This window comes from Silurus aristotelis (assembly GCF_946808225.1).
Source record: "Silurus aristotelis genome assembly, chromosome: 4".
Classification (NCBI taxonomy): Eukaryota; Metazoa; Chordata; class Actinopteri; order Siluriformes; family Siluridae; genus Silurus; species Silurus aristotelis.
Window position 1 is genome coordinate 9,199,574 of NC_139577.1, and position 27,890 is coordinate 9,227,463.

General features: G+C 39.0%; 1 protein-coding gene across 8 annotated transcripts in view; it reads left to right on the forward strand.

The window, feature by feature from the left end:
• arid4b (AT-rich interaction domain 4B) overlaps positions 1–27,890 on the forward strand; it is a 193,930-nt gene that overhangs the window by 22,359 nt on the left and 143,681 nt on the right. For all 8 annotated transcript variants that reach the window (XR_014533265.1, XM_083539879.1, XM_083539880.1 and 5 more), the window contains exons 3-4: positions 7,384–7,494; positions 13,342–13,407. Coding sequence is in view for 5 of the 8 variants with exons in the window: in XM_083539879.1 (XP_083396005.1) it covers positions 7,384–7,494; positions 13,342–13,407 (177 nt within the window). In the remaining 3 variants the exon portion in view is untranslated. The remainder of the gene's footprint in view (positions 1–7,383; positions 7,495–13,341; positions 13,408–27,890) is intronic.

A 27,890-nucleotide genomic window follows, 5' to 3' on the forward strand; every position in this document is an offset into this window, starting at 1 on the left:
GGATGTGACAGCACCGTTTTCTCAGCATCCCGGACCATCAGAGCCGCAGCAGCCACTGCACGCAAGCACGAAGGCAACCCTTGTGCTATGTTGTCTAAAAATTTGGAAAGATACGCAACAGGGCGATATCTGTCACCATGTTCCTGGGCTAGGATCCCCGCAGCCGTACCATAACGTTCGTGCACATAGAGGTGAAAAGGCTTAGCATAACTCGGAAGACCCAGAGCTGGAGCAGACTGTATAGCCTTCTTGAGGGCAGCAAAACTGTCAGTCATTCCATGAGTCCACAGAATGAGATGTGATGGAGGAGCTTTGTGATCAATAGCACTACGCAAAACCTTATCATGCTGTGCGCAGTCAGGTATCAATGCTCGGCAGTAGTTCACCAGTCCCAAGAAGCTCTGCATCTGTTTCACAGTCAGAGGTCTTGAAAACCTAGTCACGAGCTGTACTCGGTCCTGTGAAATCTTACAATGGCCTTCTGAAATCACATGGCCCAGATATGAGACCTTTCTCTTCACCCACTGTAGTTTCTGGTGTGAAGCCTTAAATCCAGCCTGAGCCAGGACATTGCAGACAATCACTGATGCTTTGTGGCAGTCCTGCTCAGTCAGTCCTGTGACAAGGATGTCATCTGCGTATTGAAGAATGCAGGTTGTTTCCGGCAGGTGTAAATCAGCCAAAGTTCTGTGCACTACAGCGGAGAATACGGCTGGCGAGTCAACAAAGCCCTGAGGAAGACGTGTCCAGGTGAATTGACGTCCCCTATAGGTAAAAGCGAAAAGCGGCTGCGTCTCTGAGGCCAAAGGGACACTGAAAAAAGCAGAACAAAGATCAATCACAGTAAAAAATCCGTGAGTCGCTGGTATAGAGTTAACAATGGTAGCTACATCGGGCACCAAAGGAGCTAACGGAATAACTAATTTATTAATCTCACGTAAATCTTGTGCTGGCCTCCAGCATTTTTTATCTGCCTTTAAGACGGGATTAATCGGTGTGTTATACGGTGAATGTGTCTCGATCAAAACACCTTGTGACAATAAATTGTCAATAACTGGAGCAATGCCAACATTCTTCTCTTTCGACAATGGATATTGTTTAACAAAAATTGGATGGTGTGTTTTCATGAGTGCATGATACGGTTTTACCTGGATGAAACCTGCCTCATCTTTGTGAGAGGCCCATAATTTAAGGTTAACTTCACCTAAATTTGGTTCATCAGGCAGGACCTCTGTACTACCATGGAAGAAATCTTCCGGATGTGGCTGTGGCTCAGTTGAGAGCATGAGGACAGAAGGAAAAGACAGTGAGACATTGGTTTCAAAAAACAGAATTTCCATTCCCATTTTATGCATCATATCTCTTCCTAAAAGGTTTAAAGGTGCGTTTGGAATTATTGTAAAGCTATGATAAAAATTTGTACCAGTCGGTGTCACCACAGGCAAAAGGTGAGTTACAGGACATGAAATTGGAACCCCATCTATTCCCACGGAGCGGATCCTTTTTTTCTGAAATGGGACCAGAATATTCACCCCCAGCAATTGAAGAACATGTAGCGCCAGTATCAACAAGAAAACAATAGTCTTTATTGTCTATGCGCAACGTGATATTAGGCAAAGTTGAAGGGTGATTACTGTAGGATAAAGTTATCATCGAAAAATCATGGGGTTCATCGCGCCGTAGGCTGCCCTATGCAGAGGTCCATTGAGTAGGATATTGCTGCTGTGTGGGCCTCTGCACAACTGCATGCTGGTCTGCATTCTCTACTTGCTGAGTGGCTACGCCCCTTTTCTCATCTCCCATTCTCTTTCTACAATCTTTAAACCAATGACCAAGCTTCCCACAATAATTGCACCTCCTCCTTGAGTTTTGTACTGTGGCTGGAATGCACCACTTCCTGTTGCAGCAAAGAACATAGTGGGTTCAGACTTAACTGAACCAGAAGAAGACTGAAAACCTCCAGCAGCATCTAAATCTCTAATTCTAGCACAGAACTGATCTACCGACTTCTCGAGTAATCCGTCTGTCGTGATGCGAATCATTTGAGCCTGAGAAGCTTTTATGTTATTTAAACAAGTATTTTATAAACAACACATTGTGTGTATCATCAGTTGGCAGTTTAGAATCATTCTCCCATGCTGCTTTAAAACGCACCACAAAGGCAGACGGCGTTTCTTTAAAACCCTGCCTAGTGTTAGCTGCATGTGAAATGTCACGCTTGGATGCAATTCTGTTATCCAGAAAATCCTTTAACTCATTATACATTTGCATTACATTGGCATCATTTTCCCAAAAAATCTGGTGACGGTTCGCGGCCGTGCCCTCGCCTGTAATGGCATCATTAACTCGCGCGAGGGTCGGACATTTTTCTATGATCAACTCCTCTGTAACATCATCTCCCAATGTACGCAAAAGAATAGTTCTAAAATCAGGGCCCGTTAACTGTGCATACCGAGTGTGGCTTTTTAAGATCTGTACATATTTCGTGGGGTTAGTTGGAATAGGAAGACTCCTACATATAGCATCAATATCACTAGCTTTCGCTGGTTTAACATGTACTTCATTTCGCTCTCGTACAAATGCAAAAGCAGGCTGTAAAGATGTATCAACAGGCAAAGAAGGATAAAGACCAGGACTAGTAGACGGTGTCGAATTGTATGGTGGAGGCGATTGTTTCTTATTCAAAGAGCATTTAGAAGCATTGACTCTTTCTGGACCTTTGTCTCAGTACTTCTTCATATTTACCCATTTATCATAGGACCCACGCATATAAGTGTAGTCCCAATTCGGATCGCCCCATCCACCGTTCACCATAGAATACGCATTTTCCATATCGCGGGTCTTGAATGACCCATGTCTAGGAAAATTATCTACCTGCGACATGCATTCACTCCATCCTGCCAAATTATCTAAATAAGGATTAGTCCAGTAACCGGCACTATTCCTATACATCCAATCTTTGGGGTTTTCTTCCGGCAATGGGCGAGAAATGTTATGACCCATCTTCTTAACACAGAACAAAGAACAGAAACACTTAACACTCAGACAATACACACAACACAAGACACCAGGGGAATCGCAGTCTTCAAACAAAATGAGCAATCCAGTCTCTCCAATTGAATCACAAATTTTGTAAGTTAGGAGAAAAAAATAGACTTTAAAGCCAAAACAAGATTGAAGTCTTTTAAAAAAATTTTAAGTCTTTTCAAAATGTCAGTTTTTCTTTAGTTTCTTTTCTCTATTCTCTGACTTTTTTTTTTTTTTTTTTTTAAACAATTAATTTTTCATTTATCTATTTTTTTCGGGCATATAAAAATTATCGTGGATTCTTTTGGATACTTCAGGCAATATCAACTATATTAGACAGACCGTAAAAAACGTCTTCTAATCTTGCATCTTAGCCGAAGTAAATCACGTTTAAAACCAGATAAGTTACTTTTGTAGCAGAGAAATGCTATGAAAAGAGAATGTAACAAATAAACACTGCAAGCTTACAGGCTGGATTGTGTTTGTTTGCACTGTTTTAATTTACTCCATCACTATGTTGCGAGCGAGGTGATTGTGCAACCTGATGCTCGTGAGTCAAGCCAGAACAGATCTAGTGTGACCGTTCTGCAGTTAGCTGCATCACTGTGTTACTTCCATGCCACACAAGCTCTGCTTCGCATAACTTTCAGGTACAGTTTTCTTTGTTGCATTTAATATAAACTGCAGGAGGTGGATGCAGCTCTCAGTTCTGCACAAACAGCTGTTTCCAGCTCGTGCTAACTGGGCTTTGTTTCCAAAAAAAGAAAACAAAGAAAAAATGGGCAGTCAAAAAAGTTGTTTTATTGGAGATTTGCACAAAGCAGCGATGAGGAAAATATTATTGGGGCGGAGTAACAACAGCGACTTGGTGATCTGCTTGGGGATGGAAAATCTGAGCCTATTTTACATTTGTAAGTTACAATATATTTCCCTTTACAGTTTTATACGATGTTATATGTTTTATTGCTATTGTTTAACAAGATTCTGGAAAGTGAGAGGATGCCTGAGGAATGGAGAAGGCGTGTGCTGGTACCGATCTTTAAGAATAAGGGAGATTTGCAGACCTGCAGTAACTACAGGGGAATTAAGTTGATCAGTCACACCATGAAGTTATGGGAAAGAGTAGTGGAAGCCAGGCTGAGAGAAAAGGTGACCATCTGTGAGCAACAGTATGGTTTCATGCCGAGGAAGAGCACCACAGATGCCTTATTTGCTTTGAGAATGTTGATGGAGAAGTATAGAGAAGGACAGAGGGAATTGCATTGTGTATTTGTGGATTTAGAGAAAGCGTACGACAGAGTGCCAAGAGAGGAGTTGTGGTATTGTATGAGGAAGTCTGGTGTGTCAGAGAAGTATGTGAGGGTGGTGCAGGACATGTATGAGGACAGTGTGACAGCAGTTAAGTGTGCAGTAGGATGACAGACTGGTTCAAGGTAAGGGTTGGACTGCATCAAGGATCGGCCTTGAGCCCTTTCCTGTTTGCAGTGGTGATGGACAGGTTGATGGACGAGGTCAGACAGGAGTCTCCCTGGACTATGATGTTTGCCGATGATATTGTAATTTGTGTTGAGAGTAGTGAGCAGGTTGAGAAGAGCCTGGAGAGGTGGAGGTATGCACTGGAGAGAAGGGGAATGAAAGTCAGTAGGAGTAAGATAGAGTACATGTGTGTGAATGAGAGGGAGGGCAGTGGAGTGGTGCGGTTGCAGGAAAAAGAGGTGGAGGAGTTCAGGTACCTGGGGTCAACAGTGCAAAGTAATGGAGAGTGTGTTAGAAAAGTAAAGAAAAGAGTGCAGGCAGGGTGGAGTGGGTGAAGAAGAGTGACAGGAGTGATTTGTGATAGAAGAGTATCTGCAAGAATGAAAGGTAAAATTTATAGGACTGTGGTGAGACCTGCGATGTTGTATGGATTAGAGACAGTGGCATTGACTGAAAGACAGGAGGTGGAGCTGGAGGTAGCAGAGCTAAAGTTGTTAAGGTTTTTGTTGGGAGTGACGAGGATGGACAAGATTAGAAATTAGTTTATTAGAGGGACAGCCCATGTAGGACGTTTTGGTGACAAGGTGAGGGAGGCGAGATTGAGATGGTTTGGACATGTGCAGAGGAGGGACATGAGTTATATTGGAAGAAGAATGCTGAGGATGGAGCCACCAGGAGGGTGGAAAAGAGGAAGACCAAGGAGGAGGTTCATGGATGTGGTGAGGAAAGACATGCAGGTAGTTGGTGTGAAAGAGGCAGATGTAGAGGACAGGGGGGTATGGAGACGGATGATCCGCTGTGGCAACCCCTAATGGGAGAAGCTAAAAGAAGAAGAAGAAGATATGTTTTATTGCTAGTTTTTTTTAATAAGAGAAATGCTTGAATATGTTTTATTGCTATATGCAATATGTTGCAATATGTTGCAATATTGCAATATGTTTTATTGCTAGTTGTTTTTAATAAGAGAAACGCTTGAAAAGTAAGTGTGTGTGTGTGTATTGTTGGGATTGGAATGGCCAGACATCAATATGAATGGCCATGACTGTAAAACAATAGCTTGTCTGGCTGCCTGGCCATCAATATAAATGCCAAATCAATATCAATAGCCAAACCAACATAACAATAGCCTTAACAGTCAGGCATAAATTTGAATAGAGACTGAATGAATGGACACCTGAGTTTAGCAGAGTCTCTCAAACAGGGATAGGGAGAAAAGTGTTTGTAGGCATCTTTTTTATCTTGACATCTTCATAAAATGTTAAATATAAACTTATGAGCAGTGTTGGGCAATAACGCGTTACTAGTAACGCAGTTAATTTTGACGGTAACTAATACTGTAAAGCATTACTTTTTAAATAAAGTAACTCTCTTACTGTTACCGTATGGTGCGTTGTCCGTTACTTTTTTAAATGAATTAATTTTGGCTAAAGTGTAGCCTACAGTCTAACCTGTCTAAACGAAGAAGACGCACTGTAGGCGTGTTTCCGTTTATTCAGGTCTGTGCGGCAGTAATGGCGAGTCGAGGCGAGAGCAAGACGAGTTTCTCAAAGTGGAAATATAGTTAAGCATAAAGACAAAAACATTTTAGTCAAATGTAAGCTGTGTCTTTCTGTTCGAAGGTCGTATCTATTGCGATAGAAACAGAAACTCCAATCTGTCGAAGCTCCTCCAGAAACTGCATGTCTCGACGAAGCTAGAAGCTAACCCGGTGTTATGTTGTACATTGTTGATAGTTTTTATACTTAAGCTGTGAAAGGAACATTTTTAAGTGCTCTACACAACAGCTTTTATGATGCAAAAGCCACTTTAGTTTTTGATTTTGAATATATTATTCAGCTTGTTTTGTTATTTATTTCAGAAATCCTTGTAATATATTCAGTTTGTGCTGGTCTGACTTTAATAAAATAGTGTTTAAAAATTACTTTGTGTTTAAGTCAGTTTTGTGTTTGTATAGTACATAACGCATAGTACCATTACCCAAGGGCGTTAATGGGAACATTAAAGAACGTTCTTTAAATAAGTAAATAAAAAGTTACTTTGAAAAGTAACGCATTACTTTTTGGTGTAAGTAATCAACAAAGTAATTGAGTTATTTTTTGAATGAAGTAACAAGTAACTGTAACTAGTTACTATTTCTTAGTAACTAGCACAACACTGCTCATGAGACATGTGACTTTCAACCCAGTACTTTTCTGGATTGCCAGGACTGATTTCATGTATTTATACATGAAATAGAAATAATGTCCAATGCAGGAAATGTATGTTTAAGGCACTGCATCATCTATAACTTATCTTTTTGAGCAATATCAACTTTGAAGTGTCTCCTTACCAAAGATATCTGAATTCTGTATGTAGCCCACTTTCTCAGGAACTGTTAACATTCAAATTTTAGGTAGGGCAGTTTCAGCCGTGAGTCCCAAAAGTGGTGGCAAAGGCTAACAGGTTAATATAAAATGCTTGGATGACTCAGGAAGCACACTTTTTCGTGTTGCTGGTTTCCCCTTTACTGTCCGGCATTTTCGCGAGTGGTTGTGTAATCTTACTGTCATGCTAACCCAACTGATTAATACCTGCTTTCAGAATTTCATAATCGATAATTGATTAGTTGTTGCAGCTCTTTATGTGATTCAAGCAAATTTCTCTTTTAAAATCCAGAAGATATAAAGGGTCAGTCCGGATGCACATATGCACATAATGAGCCACAATGGGTGCCGATAATTTAGAAGAAATAATAATTATGAAAAAGAAAAGAATAATTAATGACCTTGTTGTCAATGTGTGTTTGACAATGGTTGAACCTAGGATGACATAGTAAAAAAAAAAGTAGTTCACATAGTATTGTCACATTTTAATGTTTATTGTTGCCATTTTTTCACACAGACTCTAGAGGAGCCTGCATACCTGACTGTCGGCACAGACGTGAGTGCCAAGTACCGTGGGGCATTTTGTGAGGCTAAGATCAAGACTGCCAAGAAACTTGTCAAGGCCAAGGTGAGCTATTACTCTGAAAACATTGCTGAAATATCTGATGGGTGAAATGTACAAAGATTTATTCAACTTTATTTCATAAAAATGCTAATTAAAAACTGTATTGTGGGAGAGCGTATGGGTCGAGGAAAGGAATGCCATGACAGGACAGTTTCGGAATCAACAAAAAATCTTTTATTTATATTTTTACTATGTGCTCAGTGCCTCAGTCATTCGTTCTCCGGCACACACACAGCCTCACACTCCTCCTTAAATGCTTCCTCCGATCACTGCAAGAAAGAGAACACTCATTAGTCAGAATTCTCTTTAGGTGAGTCATTCCCGTGTCTACCTGCTCGCACTCCATTCACAAACTGGGTCTTAGCCCCGCCCCCGCTGCCACATATATTAAAAGTAAGTTACAATCTGTGGCTAAAATTCCAGGATAATTTGATCAACCTGTATGATCAAATGATATGTACGCTTTTGGGACCACTTGGATTTTCTTTTGTATACAGCCGTGGTTAAAAGTTTTAAAAAATTCATTCATTCATTCATTTTCTCCCGCTTATCCGTAATTCGGGTCGCGGGGGCAGCAGTCTAAGCAGGCCCCCGCCTTCGACTGCTGCCCAATCCTCACAGCACCGTCCCTTACGGTCCCTCCTGCAGGTGGTGAGCCCACAGGAAGGTGGCCCCACGTCACTCCGACGTCACGGACCTTGATAGTTCCCTCGTAAGGGACCCCCGGAGCATAGAGGGTTAAGGGCCTTGCTCAAGGGCCCAAGAGTGGCAGCTTGGCGATACCGGGGCTCGAACCCCCGACCTTCCGATCGCAACCCAGCGCCTTAACCGCTGGAGCCACCACTCCCCACTCTTTTTTTTTAAATTAAAATTACACATTTTAATTTTTACAAAGTCTGCCGCTTCAGTGTTTTTAGATCTTTTTGTCAGATGTTACTATTATATACTGAAATATAATTACAAGCATTTTATGCATTAAGTGTCAAAGGCTTTTATTGGCAATTACATAAAGTTTATGCAAAGATTTTTGTTCCTTATTTTTTAAAGACCTCTGCAATTGACCCTGGCATGCTGTCAATCAACTTCTGGTCCACATCCTGACTGATGTTAGCCCATTCTTGCATAATCAATGCATGGAGTTTGTAAGAGTTTGTGGGTTTTTTTTGTCCACTTGGTCTCTTGAGGATTTACCACAAATTCTCAATGGGATTAAGGTTTGGGGAATCTTCTGGCCACGGACCCAAAATGATGTTTTCGATGTTTTGTTTGAGCCCCTTAGTTATCACTTTTGCCTTATGGCAAGGTGCTCTATCATGCTGGAAAAGGCATTGTTCATCATCAAACTGGTCTTGGATGGTTGGGAGAAGTTGCTCTCTGAGTATGTTTTTGTACCATTCTTTATTCATGGTTGTGTTCCCAGGAAAAAGTGTAAGTAAACCCATTCCCTTGGCTGAGAAAAAGCAGCTGGCCCCTGAATGCTTTACTTTTGCATGACACAGGACTGATGGTAGCGCTCACCTTTTCTTCTCCAGACATGCTTTTTTTTCCGATGCCCCACATAATTGGAAAGGGAATTCCTAAAAAAAAAAAAAAGACTTTAATCCAGTCCTTATCAGTCCTGTACCTTTTACAGAATATCAGTCTGTTCTTGGAGAGGACAGTCTTTTCCTGGAGAGAGGTGGCTTCTTAGCTGCCCTTGCTGACATCTGTCTCTCTTCCAAAAGTCTTTACCTCACTGTGTGTGCAGATGCACTCACACCTGCTTGCTGCCATTCTTGTGCAAGCTGGTGGTTTCCCCCGATCCTGCAGCTAAATCAACTTTAGGAGACAGTCCTGGCGCTTGCTGGACTTGCTTGGGCACCCCGACACTTTCTTAACAATGATTGAACCTTTCTCCTTGAAGTTCTTGATGATCCCGTAAATTATTGATTTAGATGCAATCTTACAAGCAGCAATATCCTTGTATGTGCAAAGCAATGATGACTGATCAAACTCTTGATGTCACCCAAATGAGGATGGGTTCCCCTTTTGAGTCTGGTTCCTCTCAAGGTTTCTTCCTCATAACATCTAAGGGAGTTTTTCCTTGCCACAGTCGCCATGGCTTGCTCATCAGGGATAAATGCACACCATTCACCTTGACTGTTGATTTCTGTAAAGCTGCTTTGAGACAATGTCTGTTGTGAAAAGCACTATATAAATAAACTTGGCTTGACTTGACTGCATGTGTTACCTTGTAGGTAACCTGGTTAACAGAGGAAAAACAATTAATTCTAGCACCACCCTTCTTTTAAAGCTCAATTAGCATGACAGAGTGATCTCCAGCCTTGTCCTTATCAGCACTCATACCTGTGTTAAGAGAATCACTGGCATGATGTCAGCTGGTCCTTTTTTGGCAGTAATTTTTTTTTTGTGGATTTGGTTCATTTTCATTTTCAGGAACTTTGCTAATTAATTTCAATTCATCTCTTTATAACATTCTGGAGTTTATGCAAATTGCCATCGTTTATACGTATAAAAATTTATATTTGTGTCATTCTCAAAACTTTTGGCCAAGGCTGTAGCTACAGCATCAATTTAAAATACCATTTGTTGTCCTATAAAAAGAGAAAGACATAATTCCACACGGCAAGGTTCTACTTTTTATTCACTCACAATTATGTAATAGATTTTGTAAATGACTCTCTGCTTCCTATATCTTTGTAATTTTTTATTTGGAACGCATTGCAATAATGTAATTGAAAAAATATAATTGTTGCCTCGACAAGTGAAATATGTCTATATAAACCTTAAAATGTCTATTTGAATGTTTTAATGTTTAAAATTTAAAACAAATATTCTCTGTTTGTGTAATGTGCAAGAAACCTAACAATGGGTACAGTTTTTATGCCTCAGCTCATTCTAGGCACCCTCTTCACAGTTATTCATACAGTAATGACCTGAACAAACTATTCAACTGTGTTATGTCCCCAATCAATGTGATAAAATTAGCACCAAGCCTGATCAGACTATTGTGCCATTTTTTGAGGAATTTTACAAAGAGCTTTAGAGCAGCATTAGCTACTAGTTTTATTGAACAGCCTATTAAAAAGCTCTGTGGTGTTTCACAGAAAGTGGGACCAAAACAGGCCAGGAGTTACCATGTGTAATGTAAGTACTGTAATACGGTACAATGAATAACAAATGAATTTATACTCAAGAGTTCACAAGTAATTTAGGTTCGACTCTAGGAGGATAACATAACACTGAGCCCAGTTGTGAATGAAATTTAACAGCCGGCACTTTAATTAAAATTTCAGAAAGAAAACTTAGGAAATAACACAATGAAGTGAGAGAAAGGGGCTTGACATTGAACTCAAGATAGAATAAAGATAAAATAAAAAAAATTGAAACGAAATAAAGTAAAATGTCCCAAAGTCTTTTGTATCCTGTAGGTGTAAATATATTTCTCAACCGTGAATGGTGTTAATTTTTCTTTCTCTACTCAGGTAGTGTGTACAGAGTGTGTGAGATCGTAGCTTAGCTGTTGTATCCCGTAAATCCACAGGGGGTGTAAGTTCACTCCACATGTGTGGGTCAATAGGCTCTGGCTCGCCAATCAAAAGTAGATCACGATGCAGAATCAGACTCCAAATATAAAACCCAATCTGCACAAAATAATGCAGTAACATTAAGCAGATCTCTCAATTTTAACATTCAAAAACAGATATTTACCATAAGCTACATAAAATATCCACTAGTACAAATAAAAACTCAATGTATGACAATGCGAACATGTAAACTACTTAAAGTGTACAAATGTGTGACAATATTGTCATATAACATCTTTCTTCCCACCCATTTTCATGAACATACTCATAAATGAATAAATCATTTAAGCAATACAGACTTATTAGCTTTGTTCACAAATGTAACTTTCTTTATATACATAAAACACTTCTCAAACCTCATAGGTAACTCTAATTGGGTTTTAGTACACATATAGAGAAGGATTGGTATCAGATTACTAAAATAGTTAATAAGCAAACAAACTCACCAGAGTTCTCATAAAGAAACACAGTAATCAACCGAAAAAATCAGATCTTTTCAGCAAAACTGGAATGCATTTCCAACCTGAATGATTTTTAACATAATTAAGTAGAGGATTAACACATTTCAATATAAAAAAATGCAAGATTTAAGTGATTTTTCTGGAACATCACTCTGACCTCATGGTGCATATCCAGCTAGCTTCTTCAGCTGAACTAAAAGCAACCAGTTCACTCATTACACTAAAGTCAACTGCCCTCTAATGGTGCGGAAACAGTACTGCACCAATTACATGAGTCTCTTTGGTAACGTACAGAACAAAAGGGGTCTCACAGAGTTAATTTACACAAGAAGGTAATGTTCAATTTAAAAGGGTTACAGTAAGTTCCAAGGGTTACGTATGTGTCAGGAATATCGCCACTGCTGATAGCTGTAGTCGCCACTGGAGGTGGAAAGAGTAATAATATATACTACTCAAGTAAAAGTCCTGTTACTTCAATGACATTTTACTTAAGTACAAGTAAAGTTACTGGTCTAAAAATCTGCTTAAGTGCAAAAGTGATAAGTAGATAATTTATAATTTAACACAATTTTTCAACAACGGGTGGGGGGGGATTTTAGTGTGGGGACAAGGGGATATAATTCTTAAACTAGATGTTTTTAATTAAAGGAACACCTTTATAAATTAAAATGCAATTACAAAAAAAACCCACTACAGTCTTAATGTCTTTTATGAGAGAAATCAAAATGCAGATTCAGAATTCAAACAGTGAGTGAACATATTGAACAACTTTTGATTTGATGGCAGCTGGGTCTGCATTACTGGCATCTGTCTTGTCTGTCCTTATCTTTCTTTGTTGTGAGTTTAATGTGTTTGTTCTCCACCCATCAATCAGTGCAGTAGTTTCCAGGCTGTGATTTGTCTTCCTCTTGCATTAATTTATCTTTATTTTATTTTTTTACTAAGTAACAAATATGATTTAAAATGTAGTTAAGTACAATACTTCAAAACAAAAATACTTAAGTAAAAGTACAATTCCAAATTCTAAAAACTACTTTAAAAATAGTACACAAAAAAAACCAAATTACAGTGACACAAATACTTTCCACCTCTGGTGTTAAATATAGTGTAATAAGGGTTATGCTATTATTATTCTATAGGAAATAAAAACAATACGTGTCAGGACATCTCCAGGATCAGACCTGCATCAGGGGAGTGGTAGCTTAGTGGTTAAGGTGCTGGGTTACTGATTGGAAGGTCGGGGGTTCAAGCCCCGGTATCGCCAAGCTGCCACTCTTGGGCCCCTGACTAAAAGCAGACCTACAGTCTGTCAGGCTGACGACCATGACGCGGAAGTAAGTCAATCATAGTTTATTGAAAAAAGTTCAACCAAAAAACACTCGCATAAACCGAGGAGAGAAGCAAACAAAGATATCTGCTCGAGACGAGTAATCCAAACGGTAGTTAAAGTCCAACGAAAGTAAAAAACCTCCTATGGCCAAGAGTAGTCCAACACGGAACGGAGTTGGGAAACGGAACCAGCAGGGAATGCTGGCGGTCGAGCAGCCACGGGGAATCACCAGCATGACATTTAAGAACCGACAGCCTGTGACTCCAGAACATGAGTTTATATAGTCTAAACCTAGATGAGCCACAGCTGTCGGTCGTCAAGGCAGGCACGGGATAACGAGGCAGCGAGACTGCTACCGAGGGGGGCGTGGCAGGGTGAATCCCTGACACAGTCATTGTGCAGTTTTCCCACAAATTCTAGCACTGATTACAAATCCTAATATCATAAATTTTTCATCATCTTTTTATTACAGGTGACCTTTAAGCCAGACTCATCCACTGCTGAGGTTCATGATGAACACATCAGAGGAAACCTGAAGGTAAGAAAATTTGTTAAAACATCTTTTAGTGAAGAAATGATCTGTAGAAATAATAACAATAAATCTATAAGGCCTCTATTCAAACTACGCTCTGCTTTAGTAACTCTTTCATTAAAGATGTCAATGCATACATTCACAAACTGTCACACGACCACTCCCCTGCATCCACATAACTCCACTGCTTGTCTCAGACCCGGGAGGTACCCGGTTTACAGCTACTGAAACCCATCACCTGTCTCCCATTTCTTCTTCCCTAAACCAACAATCACATCACATCATTTACTAATGTATGTAATTTAACTATGTGGATGCAGGGGAGTGGTCGAGTGACAGTCGACAATTGACATCTTTAATGCAATAGAGTTACTAAAGCAGAGCATGGTTTGAATAGACGTTGCAGGCCTGTCTAAGCAGATAGTATTGGTGGGCGAGGACTATCCATTTAATTGCCAATCATTTTTTTCTCGATCATGCTGAAAGCTTGCCCCTAATATATAGCCCAGGATGTTTTTTTCCACTCCACCAACTGGCCTCCAGCCCCCTGCTCAACGTGTTTTCCAAAAAAATGGGAGAGAGAAATCAGGGGAATGTAGAAATGGCCCAGCGCAGGGTGTAGCTTTTATTGGACTGAAAGCCTGCAGCACTACTCTGCTTATTGGACTGGATCTTCTTTTTTTCTTGAGATCAGTCAGAAGGCTGGTGACATCTAAATACTTAGGCACAAATCCATGATAATAGCACCGGAAACTGTCTAACCTCCTTCTTGGTTTTGGGTCTTGAGCAGGGTGCAAACATTGTTTTATAAATTTGGGACCAAAATAAAAGCCCAGATTTTGTTGTTCTATCCGCCCAATTGCACACATTTTTGGGTACGCTGTGCGTCCTCATTGGTTCAGGCGGAGCAAGGCCTTTAACCCTCTGTTCTCCAGGGGAGTTGTACCCTGCACTCTGCCCCCAGCCTCTAAAACGAGCTGAGATATGCAAAGAAAAGTATTTCACTGTGCTGTAATGTGTGTGACAAAATAATCTCTATTCTATTCTTCACTTCAAAAAATCAAATAAAATTTTTTATTTATCACATACACATACATTCAGAGTACGACATGCAGTGAAAAGCTTTTTACGACTGCCCGGCATTTAAGCACAAAAAGGAATAGAATGAATTCTATTAGAATTACTAGATTAGACTAGAATAGAATTTTACTTATATTGTAGAAGTTTGACCCTAAACATTTAACAAGCGGCGTATATTATGAAAAGCTTGCCTACCTTTGATCAAGATCAATCAATGATGGTAAATATTTATAAAGTCTACTAGCTAAGACTTTAGCAATTATCGTAGTGTCTGAATTTAAAAGACTAATTGGTCTATAACAGGGCTGGGCAATTAATTTCTATAGGGGGCCACACGAAAAATCTGAACTGTGTTGGAGGGCCGAACCAATGACAACTTGAACTTAATTCTGCTCAATAATAATTTTCTCCCATTGTAAAAAGCAGTAAATTATATATTTTGATAAGCTGCTAGTAGGTAAAGTAAAAAAGCGAGTAAATCAAGTAATAAACAGTTTAAAACAAAAAGAATTTCTGTTTCATTTTATTTTTAACTTGTTAATCTTCACAAATACTAAAAAGGTGTTTTGGAGTACCGTAATTTCCGGACTTTAAAGCGCACCCATATATAAGCCCCACCCACTGAATTTTACAAATATTTTTATTTTTAACATAAATAAGCCGCACCTGTCTATAAGCCGCACTAATGTACTTTACACAGGCTTTAACAAAAGACACGTTTCACACGGTGTAATGGGTGAAATATGTTGCGCTTCCTTTAGGAGCATAGCGGTATTTTGGGAAATATACCAGGATTATGTCGATAAACGAGGAATATGTCCTTATTATTTTCTGATGCTGATTTCTAAGTTTCTTTGACTAACCCTAAACGCTGTTGCCAAGAAAAATAAAAAAGCACGAGTTTTGGAAACCTGTCTGTGCTTATATGATTTCTGTTGCAACTGGAGTTAGCGAGCTCTCCCTTAACCATGACTCAACGTGTTACAACGGCTTGTATCTAAACAGTAGCCGACCAAGTAAGTCATTGTTCACTGTCTTCCTCCTTCCTTTCACAACTATTTCTTTTGGGAGTTTATCTTTTGGCATTGTCGTGCGTTTAAAAATCACCCGGTGGATGTTTTTTCTCCCGAAGCCGTGCAGCTCAGAACACAGGTGAGGTGCGTTTTTTCATTTCCGTTTGGAAATTTCATTGGTCTAATGTTATGTCGCTAAGTTTTTTGGGTTGAAGTTTGTGAAACCGGGAAAAACCCAGGAAAAATTCATAAATTAGCTGCTTCGTTGTTTAAGCCGCGGGGTTCAAAGCGTAGGAAAAAAGTAGCGGCTTATAGTCCGAAAAATACGGTATGTTAAAGATAAGCAACTGAACAACTTTATAAAAAACAGCAATGTGCTTTTGATGTTTTCAGTTTAGTTTACTTGTTCAGTGAGAAAAATCCAGTCTGTCTTGGGCTTGAACAAGTGCACTGAAATCTGGCTGAGGTGGCTATGCGAAGGACAGCTGAGAGATGATCATCAGTTATAGAGGATCTGTATCTGGATTTGCAAAGTTTTGTAAGAAGCTTTTGTTGAGTTTGCAGCTTGGCTAGCAAAGCCTCTGACTCTTTTGCGCGCTCTTCGTCAGATAAGCTCTTATATTTCTCCTCGTGTTTGGTCACGTAGTGGCGATTCAGATTGTAATCAATAAACACAGCGACTTGTGTACCACAAACTAAGCACACGGCTTTACCTTTGACTTCTGTAAAGAAATATCATTGGGGTTATCAATTTGTTGTGAAAGATCTTGTATATGTCTATTGGCAGGCCATCAGGGCCTGGCGCTTTCCCACTTCTAATAAAATCAATAGCTGCAGTCAAGTCTGCTTCTTCAAATGGTTGATCCAATGTTTTGGAGTCTTCTTCAGATAGAGAGATTAACTGAGTCTTTTCCAAATTTTTTTTAATAGAGATGGCTATTCCTTTGGGGTGATGATCTTTATAATTGTTTTTAAAAACCTTATTAATTTTATCGGGGATCATGTTTTTTTTGTCTATCTATAAATTCTAGTTTGTTAATCACATTTACATACACCATGCCAACAGCCTTCCAGGTCATATGTTTGTTTGAGTTTAGTTATATTAGCCACAGCTTTATTAGTAGAGATTTAATTCTGTTTTAAGTAACAATTCTGGAACGTTTATCTTTTTTGAGTATTCCCTTCTTTAAATTTTTGACACTTTGTTTTAATTCTATCATTTTAAGGGTGGGTCTATTGGTTTTAGAACTAGTAAAGCTGAACAGTTGCCCCTAATATAGGCCTTATATGCATCCCACCTTATTAAAGAGAAGGTCTAATTTGTATTACACTCAGAAAATAAATCAATTTGGTTTTCTACAAAATCAAGAAATTTGGGGTTATGTAACCATTTTATGTTTAGATGAGATCTAGATGGGTTTTTAAGAGTATATCTCTGAGTATATTCCAGAGAAAATTGTGTGATCAGACAAAACGATACTACTATATTCACAGTTAGATATACAGTCAATCAGGCCTTTTGAAATAAGAAAATAGTCTATTCAGGGTAAGTATAAAAAGATATCAGTTAAATTAAGGTCCTTTATGTATTATTTTAACTACATTTCTACTCTGCGAATGTGAAGCATCACTACCGGTCCAAATTAGAATCTAAGGTACAATTAAAATCACCACCAACTATTAAATAACCCTGAAGAGAAGACAAAATTAAGAAGAGATTATGAAAAAATGTTGGTTCGTCTCTGTTTGGACAGTAAACATTCACAAGATTACAATATTCATTTAGTGTCCTACCCGTAATAATAATGTACCTACCGGATGGATCATGAATATATTTTAATACCTGAAATTGTATTGATGTATGTATCAGTACAGCTACCCCTATTAAATGTAAACCATAGGATACAGCTATACCTGGCCTTACCAACTTCTATATCATTTAATGACTTCGTCTGGCAATAAATGTGTTTCTTGCAGAAACAATATTTTAGAATGGACATTTTTAACTCTATCACTTGCTTCAATTTAATTAGATTTCAGAGCCCCCAAACATTTTACAATGTCAGTGTAAAGCTAGAATCCATTGACATTTGCAGCAAAATTGAATAATCTATAATTTTATGCTAGTCCAAGTATTATAGCAACCTGATCCACTGAGCACCTTGTACCAATCTTGGATCGAACAAAAATGTACCAGAGAATTAAAGTGTGTAATCATACATACATACATACATACATACATACATACATACATACATACATACATAATACATAATGGGCAAGAGAGAGGCAAAGAAAACAAACAAAATCATAAAGGCATAATACAAAGTAACTCCCCAGGCACATGCTGTACAGAAAAAGTGCATGGCAAACATCCCTTCTATGACTAGAACCCTAGTTAGGTACTCTAACAGTCCTTTAATAGGAATGCTATAAGGATGCTGAATTAAGAGAAAAAAAAAAAAAACTGTATCTAAAACATAAAAATGCTTTCAAATCAAACACACACTCTCATATACCTTAAATATCATGCCCCTTCAACCTCAGGAAAATTTATTTACATTAAATTAAATAAAATTTTTATTTGCATAGCACTTTTAACAATGAACATTGTCTCAAAGCAGCTTTACGCAGATAATTTGGCAATAAAAATGATTAAGATGTCCTTTATAAGTGTAAGTTTGTCCCTGATGATCAAGCCAGTGGCTACTGTGGCAAGGAGAAACTCCCCAAGATGGCATAAGAAAGAAACCTTGAGAGGAACCAGACTCCAGACCAGATAAAAGGGGAACTCATCCTCATCTGGGTTGCACCGAAAGTCCATTTATTACAGATAAAAGATGTTACAGGGTACAGTGATGGTGATCAGAGCAAACTGTAGTCCTGAGTCAGTGTAGCAAACTGTTGACATTAACTACAGTCCAAATCCATTTTCAAAGCTCCCGAAGAAGAGGGGTAACAGGAAGAGAAGGATATGGATTATTATGTGTCCTTATTGTTGTATGAAAGTTAAGGACACTGTGCAGTTGGGGACTTGCCTGGACTTGTAGCATAACTAAAAGTTAAAACCAAAAGGTAACATCGACTTGAGGGATCTCTGGGATAAGAGACGACCCACCACACCACCGTCAACAAACCTGTGTTAAGTTTCCATTGGAAATGGAATGTGATGTGATTATGATTATTTGTGAGATCATCATTGGAGAGGAATTTTTTTCCACTTTAGTTCTGTTTGTGTATGAGTGTACTCTATTGTAGGACTTCTTGAATTCCACTCACATTTCCTTTGTACTAATAATTTTAAAGGAATGGTTGTTGTTGTGACACAATTGTGATACATCTCTATCTCACACATCTTTATGTGTGCTTCTCTCTATTTGTAATTAGGCCCAGGTTGATTGGGTCAACAGAAAACTTAAAAATATAAAGCTGTGTTTGGCAAAATAGTCATATGTGAACAAAGAGTACAGGAACAGCCTCTTGTAATACTTGTTTATTTATAAATCAGGTACACATTGTTATTGGGCACCTGTGTCAAGAGTCAACGTAGGGTCTATCCACTGAGGATCATTTAAACCAGGGGTCACCAACCTTTTTGAAACTAAGAGCTACTTCTTGGGTACCGATTAATGTGACGGGCTACCAGTTTGATACACACTTCTGAAATAACAAATTTGCTCAATTTACCTTTAATTAATTAATTAAGATGGCATAAGGAAGAAACCTTGAGAGGAACCAGTCTCAAGAGGGAACCCATCCTCATCTGGGTTGCACCGAATGTCCCTTTGAAGCAGATATACAATGTTGCGGGGTACAGTGATGATTATCAGAAGCGAACTGTATTCCTGAGTCATTGTAGCAGACTGTTGACATTAACTACAGTCCAATCCATCCTCAAAGCTCCCGTTCTTACTCAGGAATTTCATGGAACCACCCAAGGTGTTGATGAGAAACCGTCCCAAGCTGCACAGAGTGGCCTCCAGTCGAAGAGAACACTATCCAGAGGCAGGACTGGACGAAGTGGGAAGATCCACGGAGGGGAGAGGGGCAGGAACAGTGGTCACTGGAGCCTCAGGAGCATGTTTAACTCGACTGAGAGAGAGAGAGAGAGAGAGAGAGAGAGAGAGAGAGAGAGGGGAAGAGAAGGATATGGATTATTAAGTGTCCTTATTGTTGTATGAAAGTTAATGTCACTGTGCAGTTTGGACTCCGGCAAGACTCGCTTTGGCAGCATAACAAAAAGGGAGAACCAGAAGGTAACACAGACATGAGGGCTCTCTGGGATAAGAGACGACCCACCACACCACCGTCAACAAACCTGAGTGAACATGTGAATGTGAGGGGACGACAGCATACAAATATACCAGTTCACCAAACACTCTATATCCATGTTCCCTCCAGATCTGAGCCTTTACCTAAGAAAAACCAATCTACTGATCAAAGGTTTGACTAAATAAATACATTTTCAACCTCGACTTGAACACTGAGACTGTGTCTGAGTCCCGAACACTGGTTGGAAGGCTATTCCATAACTGTGGGGCTTTATAAGAGAAAGATCTGCCCCCTGCTGTTCTGTCATTATTTGAGGAACCAACGCTTTACTGTCTGGGTGTCAAAAGCCAGCACCTTTTGATCTAAGTAGGCGTGGAGGATCATACTGGTACAGAAGTTCACTCAGATATCGTTAAGTGCTTTATACGTCAGTAGTAGTATTTTATAATCAATGCAAGATTTAATTGGGAGCCAGTGTAGACTGATTAAAACAGGAGTGATGTGGTCATATTTCCTAGATCTAGTGAGGACTCTTGCTGCTGCATTCTGAACTAACTGAAGCTTATTTATGCACTTACTCGCACACCCAGACAGTAAAGCATTTCACTAGTCTAATCTAGAAGTAACAAAAGCATGAACTAGTTTTTCTGCATCCTGCAACGACATCATATTTCTAATTTTAGCAATATTTCTAAGGTGAAAGAAGGCGATCCTGGTGATATTATTCACGTGAGACTCAAAGGAAAGACTAGGGTCAATAATCACACCAAGGTCTTTGACAGCCGTACACGCTGAAACAGAAACACCATCCAGAGATGCTACGTAATCGGAAAGTTTACTTCTAGCTGCATGTGGTCCTAGTAAAAGTACTTCCATCTTATCTGAGTTGAGCAGAAGAAAGTTATTAAGCATCCACTGTCTAATGTCCTTTACACACTTCTCAACATTGTTAAGCTGATCTCTCTCATCTGGCTTTGCTGAAATATACAGCTGTGTGTCATCAGCATAGCAATGGAAGCGAATCCCATGTTTCACCAAGAGGCAGCATATATAAAGAGAAAAGCAGTGGGCCTAAGACAGATCCTTGAGGAACACCAAACGTTACCTCATAGAGTGTGGAGAACTCACCATTTACATCAACAAACTGATAGCGATCAGTCAAATAAGCCCTGAGCCAAGAGAGAACTGTTCCCTTTATTCCAACAACGTTCTCAAGTCTAGCAAGTCTAGTCTAGCAAGGTGTCAAAAGCTGCACTAAGGTCGAGCAAAACAAGTAAGGAGACAAAACCCTGATCAGAGGCCAATAACAGGTCATTTACCACCTTAACTAGCGCCGTCTCTCTGCTATGATGAGGCCGAAATCCTGACTGATACATTTCAAAAATGTTATTCATAAGTAGGTGTGAGCAAAACTGCTGTGCTACAACCTTTTCTAAAATTTTGGATATAAAGGAGAGCTTTGATATTGGTCTGTAGTTGGACAGCTGACATGGGTCAAGGTCAGGTTTCTTAATAAGGGGGTGGATAACTGCCAGTTTAAAGGATTTTGGTACATAACCAGTGCTAATGAAAGAGTTTATTATTTTTAAAACAGGTTCAATTACCTCTGGAGTTATCTGTTTAAAGAAACTTGTAGGGAAGAAATCAAGAATGCAGGTTGATGATTTTGATGAGGAAATTAATGAAATTAAATCATTCTCATGAATAGGAGTGAAGCTTTGTAGTTGATTGTCTGCTATAATTACACTGCTTTCGACAGGGTTACTTGTAAAATAATTTGGATTTATATTAATTGTCTGGATTTCTTGCCTGATGTTTTCAATTTTATTATTAAAAAAATTCATGAAATCATTACTACCTAATGATGGTGTGCATGTTAGTGCAGTGCTTTTATTCCCTGTTAATTTTGCTACCGTGCTGAATAAAAATCTAGGATTATGCTTGTTATTTTCGATGAGGGTGGAGAAATATGCTGATCTAGCAGCACTAAGAGATTTTCTATAATTTAGGAGGCTCTCCTTCCATGCTATTTGAAATACTGTTAATTTTGTTTGACGCCATTTACGTTTTAGTTTTCGAGTGGTCTGTTTTAAGGTGCGCGTATGATCATTATACCACTGTGCTAATTTTTTCTCCCTGATCATTTTGGTCTTAAGGGGAGCTACATCATCTAGTGTAACATAACGTTGATTCTAGGTGTTCAGTGGCCCAGTCGAGCTCTGCGGGGTCTGACGGAGATCTATCTAATATCGTAATTTCTGGAAGATTATTGATAAAACGCGCTGCTGTAGCTGACGTGAAAGTACGCTTAACACGGTAACGTGGTGAGGTAAAAATGCAATGACTGAGGCAGATTTTAAACGAGATTAGATAATGGTCTGAAATAGCTTCAGACTGTGGAATTATGACTTGGTTTTTTATTTTTAATCCAAATGTTAACAACAAATCGAGAGTGTGTCCACCACTATGAGTGGGTCCTATAACATTCTGATTAATTCCAACTGAATCTAGAATGGACACAACTGCTGCTCTTAAGGAGTCTTCCTGATTATCAAAATGAATATTAAAGTCACCAATAATTAATGCTTTGTCTAAAGAAGTAGCTAAATTAGTGATGAAATCTGCAATTCTATTAGAAAATCAGAGTAGGGCCCTGGGGGTCTATAAATAATAATTAGTGAAATTAACTGACTGGACATGCTTTCGGACACTGAATATTTTATGTTGGTGTAAAGAACTTCAAATGTTTTACATTTGTGTTTAGTCTTTTGTGTGACGTTTAGATTATTATTATAGATAGCTGCGACTCCGCCTCCTCTGCCATTTAGACGGGGTTGGTGTATGTAACTATACCCAGGAGGACTCGCTTCATTTAATGCTACATATTCATTCGATTTAATCCATGTTTCTGTCAAACACATTATATTAAACTCCTGGTCGGTAATAATTTCGTTTATAGTAAGCGCTTTTGACGTGAGAGATCTAATATTCAACAATCCTGTTTTTAGATCAGAGGTGCTGGCTGTGCGTTCAGTCCTATTTAATTTAATGTTAATCAGGTTACTAAAACAGACTTTCTGATTATTCCTATATTTTGGTTTTGCTCGGGGGACAGACACAGTCTCAATATGGTGGATCCTGAGTGACGACTCTGTGCAGCTAGCAGACGGTCTGTTTAGCCTGTCTGTCTGCTCCCTGGCCTTGGCTCTAGACAGTCACTTGTTAACTAGTGCTGTTCTGAGACTATTACCTATACTACAAGAAATGAGAGCAGCACCTTCCCGTGTGGGATGGATACCGTCCCGCCCTAACAGGCCAGCCTTTCCCTCAAAAATGCTTTAATTATTAATGAAGCCCACATTGTTTTTGGAGCACCACTCGGACATCCAGCAGTTCAGCGACCATAACCTGCTGTAGGCTACATCGCCGCGTCGCATTGGGATGGGGCCAGAGCATGCTACAGCATCGGACATTGCCTTCGCTAATTTACACACCTCTATATTATTACTCTTAGTAACCTCTGACTGTCGAAGGCGTATATCATTAGCTCCTGTGTGAAAAACATCTTAGATCTTAGAGAACCTGTGCTTTCCTAAGAATCTAAGCTGACCTGCTATGTCCGGCGCCCTGGCTCCCGGTATACACATAACCTGTGCTGCTGGTGCCCTTAAAGGTCTAGCTAATTTCACGTGCCTCAGAATGGAGTCTCCTTAAACCAGAGCTCTTTCAGGTTTCTCAGCGGGTGCTTCACCGAGGAGAGCAAACATGTTGGACACGCGAAGCGGAGAGGAATGGTGCTCCCGTGGACTACCGCCTTAGTGTTAGCTTTGGCTTTGCAAGTATGCCGCCGAGTCGTCACCCATTCGCCCTGCTGCGAGGGCTCTAATGCCGGGGGGGAATAATAACTTCACCTAGGGCATTCAGACTTTCCCATGCAGAACCTGGACTGCTCTCACACTCACTACTTCTCTCTAGATCAGACCTGGGCAAACAACGGCCCGCGGGCAACATCCGGCCCTTTGTACGTCCCTGTCCGGCCTGCGTGAGGCCAATCATAAATTACAGGGATGCACCGAAAATTTTCGGCCGAAATACCTAAATCACCAAAACAACACGGCAGAAACACAATTGTAATAACGCAATAAAAAAGCGCAGCCAGCACACGGTTATCTTGATAAGAGCCAACATGTCTGCGGTGTGCGGATAGTGATTTGCAGAACATGCAATGCTGAAATTTCAAGAGAGGGTATCTGTAAAGAGTTTCTCTAGGTCGGGTTTAATTTATCACCTTAAATCCAAACACCCCGATTGCCTTCTAAATATGAGAAGAATTTTCATTTCAGTGCATCCCTAAAATATTATCGTTGGTGTGGCCCTCTGACACAATTCAGGTTTCTCATGTGGCCCCTTGTAAAAATTAATTGCCCACCCCTGCTCTAGAGTATCAGTTACGTAACATGCAAAAATCAACTTGGAGACCAGCTAGCTCTAATCTAATATGAAACATTTTTAATATTGTCATTTTCAAATTCACACCAATGCAAGTGTAATAAAAAAAAAAAAGAAAAAAAGCAACCAAAAAATTTGATGCAGCTCGCTGGTAAGTGGCGCTATGGTTGGTGACCCCTGATTTAAACTATTTGATGAATATTAAATGAAATTTGAAATGCTGTCTCCACACTGGAACTTCTCACTTGATCTCAATGTGCAGTGGTATGCAAGTGTTTGCCCCCTACCTGATTTCTTATTTCTTTGCATGTTTGTCACACTCTAATGGTTCAGATCATCAAACTAATTTAAATATTATGTGTGGCTGAATTATGCATAGATGACTGGACCAAAATTCCTCCACAACACTGTAACAGACTCATTGCAAGTTATCGCAAACGCTTGATTGCAGTTGTTGCTGCTAAGGGTGAACGAACCAGTTAGTAGGTTTAAGGGCAAACACTTTTTTACACAGGCCATGTAATTTTGGATTTTGTTTTCCCTCATTAATAAAAACCTTCATTTAACAACTGCATGTTGTGTTTACTTGTGTGATCTTTTACTAATATTTAAATTAGTTTGGTGATCTAAAACAAAGTGTGAGAAACATGCAAATAAATAAGAAATCAGGAACATGTTTTCACACCACTGTATGTATATACAACATATGTATATTTAACATATGTGTATGGTTTTTATATAAATATATTTATAGCTAAATATATTTTTATCTTTGTAAAGCTGCTTTGAGACAATTAATTATGTTAAAAGTGTTCTACAAATAAAAATTTATTGATTTTTATTTTTCTACATACACACACTAAATAGTTTATATTACACCACAGTGCACAGGTTTTAGGCTGGTGTGGGGAAACATTGCTTGAAAGTAAGAATGTTCAAATTAATGAATAGTTAGTAATTGATTTTTTTTCATCAATTAAAAAAATGGAAAGTAAGTGAACAGAAGAGATATCCAAATCAAATCAGTACATAGTGTAACCACAAGCATACATTTTTCTAGGTATCCTTGCAAACAGTTTTTGAAGGAACTTGCCAGGGAGGTTGTTCCAAACATATTGGGGAATTTTCTTCTTCCTTCAATCTTCTGTTCAATACACCTGTCTTTTCATGTCATACTCTACAGATACTATGTTTTGAGATCAAGGCTTTGGGGCAGCCAGGAATTGATTAATATCAGTAAAGATTATTGATGAAATTATTGATGTTCTGTGACCTCATCCCTGTAATTTTTGGGGGGAAATTTTAGTCTGGCCTTTTGATTCTTACTAGTGCTAAGTCTGGATCTGGATCTTTTGGTATTACCTCTATATTTCTACTAGAGGTATTTTTGGAACAGTGACTTGTAATAACTTTACTCCTGCTTTTTGGAGGTTTATTTTTAGGGTTTTCTTTTTTAGTATTTTTGACATCTGATTGTTAGTGTTAGGGGGATTCCAGCTTGGATTTTGTTTTTTTCTTTCCTGGTTTTTCCCATTTTCCCCAACAGATATTGCTCTAATTTTGCTCCAGTGTCCCTCATCATCTCCTGTTGTTTCCACCTGAGAATTGTTATTTATATTTGAGAATTGTTATATTTTAGAATTGTTATGTATATTTGAGTTCCCCTTTTTGTGCCTGTCTGCTGCTTATTCATTAAAGTTGTGATGTAGTCTTTTTCCCGAGTTTTTTTTCTGTGAGTTTGTTTTTTGCTTTGTCTCTGGGACAGACTAAGATTTTTTGAGTTCCCAAAAAGTTTTGAATATGCTTTTTTTTTTTATTGTGTACTTTAACAGTGGTTAAGAAAATCCTTAAAGGATCTAGACTAAAAAGGGTACCTATCCTCATCTGGGTGACACTGTAAAGTGCAATTACAAATAATAAAAAAGTTGATGCAAATGTAAATAGTATATAAAAATATTATAAAATAAATTTAAAAGAAGAATAAAAGTATAAAGTATTGTGGGTGCTTCCAGCATTGAATGAAATAAATGTGTTTAGTAGCTTTTTGCTAATCTAATTTATTTCAATCTAATACACCTTGTAGCTTTTGAAAATCATCACTCATTCATCCTGACTATCCTAAACAATAATGACAAGGCAGAAGAAAGTAAAAAAGTCGAGTACTGAAGAGGACCGAATGCCGCTGTCCGATGCTGTTCCAGCTAGCATAAAAGTTACGGAGGCAACAAATACAGACATCATGGAAACAATAGCGAAAGTGCATAGGTCCTTTAACAGAAAATGTGATGTTCTTTTATCTACATTCTTTCGGCTTCTCCCATCAGGGGTCGCCACAGCGGATCATCCGCATGTTTGATTTGTCACATGTTTTTACGCTGGATGTCCTTCCTAATGCAACCCTCCCCATTATCTACATTATCAGAGCTAAACATGTCACTAGCTAACAGTCAGTGACTGAAGAAGCTACAAAGGATCAAGAAACCCTGCATTGATTCGCTGGAGAAATGATGTGTATACTTTGAGACCGAGTATGCTCAGGGAAAAGATAGCGAATTGGAGTTGAGATCTTGAGGACAAAATATTAGAATTGTTGGTATGAAGGAAGGTGCTGTGAAAGGTAAACCTACTGTGTTTGTGACAAAACCTCTGGAACAGATCCTGGGCTAAGGAAATTTCAACAGTGCAATTAAGATTGACAGGGCACACTGATCGCTACAACCTCCAAAAGACAGGCGGTCTCAATCGTTTATTGTCCGAGTTCATCATTATCAAGTGAAAGAACGCATTTTGCGCCTGGCAAGATCAAAACCCCTACAATACAATGGAAAAGCGATACATATCTTCCCAGATCTGGCTGCCGCTGTCCTGATACAGAGACAGAGGTTTGATAACATTTGAAAGAAATGCAGGGAGCACGAACTGAGATGTGGATTTTGTTTTCCCTCCAAATTTATTGTGACTGTGAAGAAAAATGAAATAAAGGTTTTTGATTCACCCGAGAGAGCCGAATCATATCTACAAAATGCGGTGAAAAGCTGGAGAAATGGAGAAGTTGCGGTGTTTGACAAGGGCATCAGAAGAAAAGAACGAGTCTAAATATCAACATATTTAATAAATTTAAAGGACTGAAAGGCATCGTTTTGTATTGTTAATGTTTATAGTAAGGTTGAATTTTTTAAGTTGGAAGGTTCAAATGAATTTTTATTTAAAGAGGTCAGGCAGAACATGTCTTATATACATTAAGTAACAGGGTGAATGCTCATGGTGACAACACATTTAATCTGTTAAGCTGGAACATGTGCGGAGTTAATAGTCAAATCAAAAAGTTTATGTGCATCTTAAAATTGGGGGCATAAATAATTTTCCTCCAAGAAACACATTAAAACTACAGCCAAGTTTAGAATTAAACCCCCCCCCCCCCCCCAATTTTTCAACCAAAGACAGAGGTGTAGCAATAATTATCAAAAAGTCTGTTTCCTTTAACCATAAACAAACAATTAAAGATAGGAATGGCAGGTATTTGGTTGTAATTGGGGAGATAAATTCATTTTCCATAACTTTATCCTTCACTTCTCTAACACACTCTCCATTACTTTGCACTGCTGACCCCAGGTACCTAAACTCTTTCACCTTCACCAACTCTTCTCCCTGCAACCGTACCACTCCACTGCCCTC